This window comes from Polypterus senegalus, chromosome 1 (genome assembly GCF_016835505.1).
Source record: "Polypterus senegalus isolate Bchr_013 chromosome 1, ASM1683550v1, whole genome shotgun sequence".
Taxonomy (NCBI): Eukaryota; Metazoa; Chordata; class Cladistia; order Polypteriformes; family Polypteridae; genus Polypterus; species Polypterus senegalus.
The window spans coordinates 101,030,647-101,041,525 of NC_053154.1; the positions used below are offsets into that span (position 1 = coordinate 101,030,647).

General features: G+C 36.8%; 1 protein-coding gene across 1 annotated transcript in view; it reads right to left on the reverse strand.

The window, feature by feature from the left end:
* Window positions 1–10,640, reverse strand: part of LOC120530075 (formin-binding protein 4-like) — a 25,219-nt gene extending 14,579 nt beyond the window's left edge. Inside the window, exons 1-5 of the mRNA XM_039754222.1 lie at window positions 10,455–10,640; window positions 3,668–3,763; window positions 2,491–2,615; window positions 908–1,109; window positions 48–195 (exon numbers count right to left, since the gene is read on the reverse strand). Of these exons, the coding sequence (XP_039610156.1) occupies window positions 48–195; window positions 908–1,109; window positions 2,491–2,615; window positions 3,668–3,763; window positions 10,455–10,569 (686 nt within the window). The 5' untranslated portion in view covers window positions 10,570–10,640. The remainder of the gene's footprint in view (window positions 1–47; window positions 196–907; window positions 1,110–2,490; window positions 2,616–3,667; window positions 3,764–10,454) is intronic.
* Window positions 10,641–10,879: the final 239 nt, after the last annotated feature.

Genomic DNA, 10,879 nt, shown 5'->3' on the forward strand with positions numbered 1-10,879 from the left:
GACACACCCAAAAATACAAAACCATCTAAATAAATAAAAAAACACACCTGTTGTGATACTGTTGAATGCCCTGGACTTGGTTAGCCAGATCTTGTGGAAGCTGCCAGGTCACTTCATTGGTTTGTGTATTCCAGTAATAGTGACAGCCAGTGTTCTCATCCCATACCTCCTGCCAGTCACCCATTTCGATACCAACTGAGAATGCATAACAAAATTTGTGGTAAGTGTGTAGTTCAACACAAAGCATCACACCATCTATTGCAAGACATGTCACAATGAAAAAATTAGATTTGTATTAAATTGCAAGATCAATGCTAACAAACTTTTCAAAGATTTAGTTTCTCTTCTTAAAATACAATTATCCATTATTTATCAGGCTTCAATGACTGAAAAAGTGGGATTTGGATGACAGAGTGCTGAGAACCAACAGATGCATAGATAAATAGATATAATAAATTTGTTCATCAAGTGCAGAAGCCAAAAAAAATTCTCATAAAAAATCTTTCATTTGTAAAGATGTAATAGGGCTGAATGTGGATTAGTGTTTACATTTTCTTTTCTAATTTTTACATTCATTTTGTAATTTGTCAATTTTACTCAATGCTGAAGCAATCTGATGGTATTTTTTTTTTGTTTAACTGCTAACAAGATACACTACAGTAAGACATTTCCTGTTATCTGAACGTATCCAGCAAATGGATTTGGTGCAATTTCTTAACTACGAATAAATTCTTCAACCTATGCGCTTTCAAAGTTCAAACACATAAGCAACTGTATGTTTCTGCAAGTTCCCCCTAGTCAACTTAAGATTTTTTTGCACACAGTCAAATAGCTATTTGAAGAGAGAGAAAAGGAGGAAAGTGTGAACAGTTGTTTGGTCTACATATTTAGGACATTTTAAACTCACCGCCTGCCAAAGAATATTGGGTATCATACTGAAACTCAATTCCAGCCACAGCAGACACCTCTCCATTCTGAAAAGTTGCGTGGTTAGGTGGATGCTGCTGGTCTTTTGGCTCCGGACGAGGTGGTGTGGGAGGAGGAGCCCACGAAGCTGTCGCAGGCTCACCTGGTGGCTGGGCAGGCTGTGTTGTAATTGCATCAATCTCCTATTTGTTAAAGGAAGACAGAAATATTGAGAATATACATACTTTTATTTACAAGAGTGGACTAGTTTTGATTAGTGCGGTCACTGCTGATCAGATTGTGAATCAAATAATGTACAGGCTGCTTCATTAATTAACCAAGCAACTTAAAACAATGTACAAACAAAAAATGATGTATGGTAAATATATACAATTCAAACAGAACTGACTATTACAATGTGTTTGCTACTATGTTTTGAGTGTTCTGTAGTGTAGGAAACAATTTGAAAAGCTTGTCAAAAAGCAGTTAAACTCACGGGAGTTAAGTTTAATTTTCTAACAATAGGATGTTTACTCACTTCCAGTTTAATAATTTACCTAGAATGCAATAATTAAATAAAAAATATGTACACACTTAATTTGTTTATCTAATCACAAGCTTTACTGAGCTCTCTGATGCAATAGTCACCCAAATCTGGTAATTTCTACTTCACTTTAGCCTTTCCAAATTTAATAGCACTAATTTTCTGTAATCTCCAGTTTATCGAGTCATTAATAATTCCTACAGCTATTGGGAGGTTTCAGACTTCACAAATCTTCACAAAACTAAAAATTAAACACTTTCTACATAATATTCACCACTGCCCCCTTCATCATTCTCTTATTGCTAAAAATAAAAAAAAAATCCTTAGATAGGACTTTAAATCTTAGTGGTATTCCTCTCAGTTTCTGATAATTAGTTTCACATATTTCTCACATAATCAAATACCCTACCATCAGTACTTGCATTATTTTTCAAAGGCTGTACTGAATACAGTTCTTTAGTGAAAATGTGTAGAGTTAAGAAATTAATAAAGTGTTCAACAAAAAAAATATACTGCTTTTAAATTTTAGGATGAAAATGGAGTCTTTTTTGAAGCATACCTTTAAGACTAACTATGACACACTAAAATTAAACAGCTTTAGTTTTTTTCTTAGTATTCTACCAGAAGAGCACCATGCCTAATATTAAGCTGTACAGAGAATTTCAAGCTACAATCTCTTACAAAATCCATTCTAATTCCCTTCCTATACTAGAATTTCAGTATGACTAAGGAAGAGTGAAAATACATATTTGTTTTTGCAGGCTTGCAAGTGAAAATAATGTGAAACTTTATTTAATTTGACTCATACTAGTTTAAGGCTTCCTCTTTCCATAAATGCATATTTTATATATATATATATATATATATATATATATATATATATATATATATATATATATATATATATATATATATATATATATATATATATATATATATATATATATATATATAGGGACTGTAACAAACAAAAAAAAACAAGCAAACAAGATAAAAGGCTATCCCATCACTGGAGACTCAGTGCCTAAAAACATACTCACAGCTAAGAAACTGGCAAGTGTGCTGTCAATATCACCAGATTGGTTGTGCTTAGGCTTTTCAGGCTGGATTTCAGCACCCTCCTCCTCATCGCTTTCAGCATATGCTCCAAGCAAAGAAAGGCCTACTATATAAAAGGAACAAATACTTAATTGTATTTTGTTATATAAATAATAATCTTACCCAAGAGGAAAAAAAACATATGTGCTATTAAAACCTACTGTATGGGCTACGGTAATCTGAAATTCACTCATACAAATTGAATTGGACCTGAAGAAATTACTAGAAACAGCACTGCATTTGCTTCTGTTCCACTGAAGTAAGTGTCTTGTGCATTTATGTCAAATTTTAGTTATATTAACAAACTAATAAAAATAACTGGGTTATAAAACCAAATGACATAAATTTACTCTTTGCCTATTTGTTTTCAGGGATTAAAAATACTGTTTTAGTAGTCTCAGTGACTCTGAAACTATGTACTTCCATTAACAAACTGCCTGCTGTACGAATGGACAGACTGCCATGTCCTTCAAAAAATTTGAACTAATGTCACTCCAATATAAAAGTGCAGAAACACTAACTAACCACATACAATTTTAAAATGATGGGTAGTGTGATGTGTGTGAGGTTGAGGCCCCCTCCAATGTTGGATTCTGTTTGCACCGAGTGCAGCCAGGATATAGACATTGACTACCAATGACCCTGAACTGTATACACTGAAAATAGATTAGGAGACAGACAACTGTAGCAATGAACAAAGCAATTCAAAAACAAAAGTGAATGTTTTCTTACTCTATCCCTTCCATGTAAGGTGCTATATTAAAAGAGAATAAACTCAACATACTCAGCGGACAAATTGATTCAAACTGATATAATCTCAAAGCATGCACAAATTGTTTTACTCCTCTACCAATTCTACAATGGCATAAAACTGGCAATGAAGGATGTTTAGATTGATGGGTTACTGGGATTCCCATGCCAAAGTCAAGCCTGAAGTATATACTGTATGCATTAGATATGATTTGGTTTAAAACTGACAAAAATTACCCCATTTGCTAGCATTTCTTCTACTTAAAGGGGATGGAGAAGAAAAAGAAAAAAAGACAATGAAATACATTTAAAATCCCAAAAATATTCTGAGAAATAGGAAAGGTGGAATATTTTTTGTTTTGTATATACCTGTAGCTTTCACTGCTGGTGCCACTGGTTCAACTTCTATCTCCTTGGAGATGTATGAAGGTGCAGCTGATGCATCACCACTGCCTTCTTGATCATCTAAAAAAACAAAAAAACAAACAAATATGACAACTTGAATAAAGTGGAACAAAGTATCCTGGTCAGATTGATGCCATCAAGTATACCCTACATCTGATATAAAGAGCTTAGAAGGTAACAGTTAACTGGAAGTCATGGAAAACAAGGTACTTGCCACAGGTACAGCTACTGTACAAAACACATAGAACTTTGAACATGAATGCTGATGAATTCCTGAGATAAACTGTTTATATAAAATCCACACACTAATAGAGAGGAAAAAAAAACTAACAATAAACGTGCATTGTTCCTCAGAAAAGATAATGCCATGAATGAATTATCTCCAATCTCTTTGTCCAATCATAAGTAACTATATTTGTTACACATGCCCATATCTACTTCAAGCTGAATATGTCCAGTTGGATTGGGACTTGTTTCATTGTTGACTGTTAGCCTTCAATACAGCTTTTTAGGCCATACACATTCATTCATATATATATATATATATATATATATATATATATATATATATATATATATATATATATATATATATATATATATATATATATATATATATATATATATATATATATATATATATATATATATATATATTTAATTTAATTACTACTATTCTTTCACAGCCTCACATTTTTTCTGCATGTTGTAGGATTCCTTTAAGGTTTGTTTAGATCCACTGCTGCTCCACATGGTTAATTCTTATGCATTCGGCCTACACCGCCTTCCTTACAACAGTTTTTCTCAGGTTTTATGGTCCTGCACATAGTTTTGCATTTTTAAAATTCATTGATGACCCACTAGCAGCAACTGCAAACTTCCCCCTTGGTGACACTGGCTCACTGAAAATGGGTAAACATATCATGTATTGCTGCTGATCTCTTTAGTGATGCACTGCAACCTACTTGGAAACCAATGAAGGCAACCCGATACCCTCCAGCAGCACAACCCAATGGTTGTGAAACACTACCTTTCACGGACCCAGTGTTCAGACACAGACTTGAAGATCGGTTTGTGCTACTCCATATCCACAGTTTAAAAGGTACCCCACAGAAGATACACAGAGCCTTCAAGTGCAATAATCTATGCAAAGATCTACAGGGAAATTTGACATAATGGCCAAATAGCTGGTCCTAAATGGGACTGTAAGACAATGCATGACTGTACGGCAGTTTACAGTTTTGGTGCTTTGGATAGTGTATAACAGCCCTCTGTAAAGAACCTTGTGATAGTATGCTTTGTGAAAAAGGGCCATAAAAAAGTAATTTGATAATTACCAGACAGTTGTGGAAGCAAAAATTCACGGAAGGAGAAGTTTGGTAAAACTATGGAAATTGACTTTCAGTATGCGTCAAAGAGATTCTGGCAACCTGCCAGGCAACACAGAAGTGAGAAGCAGTACTTTGCCCATGCAGTTTACAGCAGTGATGGAGTGCTGTGGATTTCACCTTGGAATATAGTGAGACGCTGGCAGGAGCACTATAAGGACCTCCTAAATCCAACCAACATGCCTTCCTTTGACAAATCAGAGTCAGATGGACTCAAAGGACTTGCCCACCGCTACAGCTGAGGTTGCTGAAGCAATTACAAAACTCCTTGGTGGCAAGGCTCCTCATTCTTAACCCCTAATCTCCCACTTATTTGGGGGTTAAAGCAATCCTGGATGCCAAATACATTTTGCTGCACTTTAAGTAAATGTCACAATTCACAAATAAAATGTGACATTTTAATTTAACACATTTTTTTCATGCAAAGGACATCACACTTACTGCAACACAGATCATTGCACACTGCCAATGAACTGTAAAAACTATTAAAAAAACAAATTACTGCAACAATCTATTATATGTACAGGGTGCAACTGACGCCATTGATGAAATTCAGTAAATCACCAAGCCAACTGCACTTGAACTGGCTACACGCAAGCACACAGAGGTAAGCGTGCTGGCAAATTGTTCTGGGAAGCAACTATAGCCAGTTGTGGCGTACAATGAATGTAAGTCACCAAATATGTTTGGCCCCTGCATGCTGGCACACTGCACTGAGAAACAACTATAGCGGGTTGCAGCATTCAATGAATATACTTGGCACCGGCACACTGGCAAATTGCATTGGGAACTTACTATAGCTGGTTCCGGCGGTTTAAGGGTTAAAGGATCCAGATGATGATGCTGTCTTGGCTGAGACATCTCATTAACATTGCAGGGTGGATGGGGACAGTGCCTCTAAATTAGTAAATGGTGGTCCCCATTTTTAAGAATGGGGACTGGAGAATATGTTCCAACTTTCTGGTAGTCCCACTATTCAACCTCCCAGGGAAGGCCTATGCTAGGATCCAGCTGTTGGCCAAGCCTTGGATTCAGGTGGGACAATGCAGATTTCATCCTGGTCATTAAACACTGGACAAGCCTTTTATCCTCACAAGGATCTTGAGAGGTACACGGGAGCATTCCCAACCAGTCAACATGCGACTTCTGGACTTGTAAAGGGCATATGACCGCATCCCTCGGGATGTCCTATTGAGGTGCTTCAGAAGTATGGGATACCAAACCTACTGTTCCGGTTGTACAAGAATCGAATAATTCACATCAAGAGCTTGGTTTGCATTGCCAACAGTAAGTCAGACCTGTTCCAAGTACGTGTGGGCTCCGCCAGTGTGGCATTTTGCTACCAATCCGGTCTACTTTTTTTTTATGGATAGAATATTTAAGCAAGGCTAAGAAGTGGAGTGTGTACAGTCCAGTGGCATCAGGATCAGATTTTTGTGAATGATGTGGTCCTAGTGGCTTCATTTGGCTGTGACCTTACACAAGCACTGAGGTGGTCTTCAGTTGGCTGGAAAGCGGCTGGGATAAGGATCAGCACCTCCAAAAGCAACATCATGGTTCTCAGTTAGAAAAGGGTGCAGTGCCCTATCCAGGTTGAGAATGAGCTGCTACCTCAAGCACAGGAGTTTAAGTGTCTCACAATATTGTTTATGAGTGAGAGAAGAAGAAAGCAGGAGATTGACAGGCCTACTGGAGCAACTTCTGCAGTCATAGTGAAAGAGAGCAAAGTCAAAAGGTGAAGCACTCAATTTACCAAATGATCCACGTTCCTGTCCTAACCTATGGTCATGTGCTGTGGGCAGTGAATCAAAGAATTAAATCATGAATGCTAGCGGCAGAAATTAGTTTCCTTCACAGGGTGTCTGGACCTTAAAGACTGAGTGACAAGCACAGACATTTAGGTGGAACTCAAAGTAAAGCCAATGCTTCTTCACAACAAAAGGAGCCAGTTGAGGTGGTTCAGGCATCTGATGAGGATGCATTCTGAACACCTACCTAGGGAGGTGTTTTGGATACATTCAACTAGAAGGAGACCTTGAGGCATATCTATTGAATGGCTTGGAAATGTCTCAGTATCCTCTCAGAGGAGTTGTTGAAGATACTGCCCCCTTAACCCAGACCCAAAAAGGTGTCAGAAAAAATGGATAGCAAACAGTTACAACAGAGGCATCATCACAGCACCACCACACCATTGTTCTAAAAAGCAACCTTACAGTTTTCTTTCTCATCTTAAGACATTAAATTAGGTTGACTGACAATTAACTGATGAGTCTAAGTGAACAAGTACAGAAATGTGCAAACACATTTGGATCAAGATATGGACAGCATCATTTTAATAGTTGCCTATTTGCCTCAGAAGTTCAAAAAACAGATTAACTTTTTCCAGATGCAGATGACAAAGATATGGAAAAAGATGATCTGCTGTTGCAACCCCTAATGGATGCAGCTGAAAGAAGAAAAATACACATGTACAGTCATTGAAAAAAGCCAACTAGATTATGTCATCTAAACCTGTTGTTAATGTGTTGGAGAACTTCTAATTCAGGCAAATAGAAAGTCAATCCCACAACAGGATTTACCATTCATGTCTGCAAGAATCTCAACAAAACACCTTACAACATATTTACAACCACCTGAATGATAAATCCAAAACAGCCATTTAAGCATACATATTTTATCATTTACAAAACAATAGCTGTCCACGTCAAACTGCTTGTCATTTTCGATAGCAATCCTGAAGATAGTTAATTTGCAAGCACTTGTTAGACACTAGACTTGGAATAGGACAATCATAATTTTGTCACTACATTATTTTTAAAGGTAAAATGATAAGTAATCAGTTACTGTATTTGCAATTTAAATGTGTAATTTATTTTAAGAAAAAAAAGACATCTACAAACCATTCAAATCTTTAACTATATGCCATGATCTAATAGACAAAGGTAGCCTACTTTTATCATTCATACATGTTTTTAAATTTAAATGCACTCTAACTTACTGAAATTCTGCAAGTTGTAATCAATGATAATAAAAGCAAAAGATGTATTAAGAACAAGACAGTACTTGAATGTATCCCATTCCACACAACAGAGCAGTGATAACCTGCCATATCAATGGCTGTGTGAAGGATGTAGGATCTCTATCTGGGGGAAAAAAATAACACTCTCCTGTATGTCAAAATATATGTACGTTAATTTAGTTGACAAGTCTAAATTTGACAGAAATAAATGAGAATGAACACGGACGTCAGGAGTAGCAGCACAACAGAATACTGTACTGGAGCAGTGCATACTTTTTTGAAACCATTTATTATGATATAGTGAAAAAATGATCTAGCCATGCATTTTCAAATGTATTTTATTCAGTCATCATAAAACAGGGTTAGGCAATATCTGTCCCGGAGAGCCTAAGTGGCTGCATGTTTGGTTCCAACCCAAGTGCTTAATTAGAAAACTATCCTTGCCAATAATGTAATTTCATGGCTTGTTAGTGCTTTAACTCTGCCATGTTAGGTCATTCTCATATGCTAGATTTTTCATTTCTAAGGATATAATCCAAATGATCGGAGTTCTAGACAAATGTGTAATTCTCAGTCCTTCACTTTTTTTCTCTTCGCTTTCCTTCCATGTATTAAATTAAACTAAATAGTTCACAATACATACACACACAGGTGTAAATATAAACAAGCTAAATGGAGAAAGACTGGTTTCTTTTGTCATTTGCACCTTAATGCTAATAAGGAGTAATTAAAAGCCGAGAATACTGCTGTTTAAGACTAAATAAGCTGAAAGTGTACAAAATCTTAACGAGCAAGGCAACAGAATGAAAATTGAGTTGAAGCAAAAACCTACAGCCACTCTGGCCGTCCAGGAACGACTTTGCCCACCTGTGCTCTAGACCCCCCCCAAAAAAAAAAAACTCATTTTAAGCCAATTTTTAATCCTATGTTGTGACAGAAACCAATAGTGACTTGAAATTGTGCATGCCACATCAACTGACCCCAGGAATTCACCCTCTTAAATGGGATATGAGGGGTCAAAGATAACTATTTTTTTAAACTTTCTTAAAAGGAGTATCTGTAACATAGGCATGTAGTGTATCATATTATGCTATTTAAAGGTCACGGATCAAATATGATCATATTTTGATATGCGATTCTTCATTGTTGTTTTAGACTATTTTCAAGGTCAGGGATTACGAATATTAAATTATTTTTAATCCTTTACCACGGATGCAGCCCCCACTGTGGGCCTCAATAAAATTTCAATTACAATCGAGAATATGCAGACTTTAAACAATTAAATTGAAGCATGCCTTTTAATATTTCAAATATTTAAGGCAACCATTTTTTCTTACTATGTATTTCTACTTCATGAAATAAACCATTACATGCCTTATGATCACCCCAAATTAGAGCAGTTCACGCTAATTCATACATTTTTTTTCACTTGTATTTCAGAAAAATATATATTTTTTATTAAATCTTGGCCCAATGTGATGCATTCAATCGACATCTTCATCGAGTATCAGGGATAGCCACTTGCAGGAAAGTATCTGTGGGGGTGTCCGAAAGAGCCTTCAAAGAAACGGACTGGCTACTGCATTGTACACTGCACAATCAATTCACCGGCAATTTAACCCTGAATTATGTGACGTTTTATTAAAAAAAAAAAAAGTTAAAGGTCGGTCAAAAATTCACCAATTGAAAAAATATTACATACCCGAATATGGCACGTGTTGTAACCTTAAGTGTGCATTATCCCGTTTACCATTTATATAGAATAATATAGCCGTCAATGGATCATACTCACTTTGAACCTATTTTATAGTACCCAGTAAGTCTAAGTATACAACTCAGTGCGAGACCCCTTAAAAAATATTTCCGATACAGCGTGTTGCGTAAAAGTATTTATGAATAAGCAAACAACTTCAGCCTCCCCTGTTTATACAAGCCGTGATTCTCAACACTTTAAAAAGCATTCTATTAGGTAAAATACGAGAGAAATTTCATTTTCACTGAACTGCTACAAAAAACAAAATTTCATTTAAAAAAACGACAGTATGCCGCTAGTAAAACCACATGAGGACAACAAAGAAATGAACGTACGGTACGTGCAAAAAATCTTCAATTAGAAATCCGAGTAGAAGTCTCAAGCATTAAATCACTTCGCTGCGCTTAACGACACCATTCATCAGTTACTGATGAAATCTAATACAACTTCTGGCCGAAAAAAATATCACCCAAGAACACACGGCCAAAGCCTCACGGCTATACGCCCCACCTACCGCATTCAACGCGCCAAGGCCCAGTGCGTAAAATTATTCAACACCGTAGCTTGAGTCTGGCCTTCAACACTACATACCTTCTGATCCTGATCCTACGTTCTCCTCCCAAGCTGTCGAGGGACCACGGGGACCCGGAGGAGAAAGCTGCAAAATTGGCCTCCGGCCCGAAGCCGCCCGAGATTTTTTCCCCATTGCAGCTCTAACAACACAAATGCGTAGAGCAGCCGGTAAGTGCGTTAGTGCGCAGAACTAAGAGCGGAAATGACGAAGAGGCCCGTCCAGATCTCATCTCGCGACTCGCGTGATTTGGATGTCTCAAGCCAAACAGCGGATATTGGATTGTGAGTCAATAGAGGTGGTGACCGAAGTCATTGGTTTTTGTTTCAGTTTTAAAGTTCTTATTAACATAATATAACACTCTTAGAACAACTTCATCCAATTCATAATCGAAGAGGCTGTGCCGGAAGCATTGCACACAGGACAGGATACAACCAAGCATATG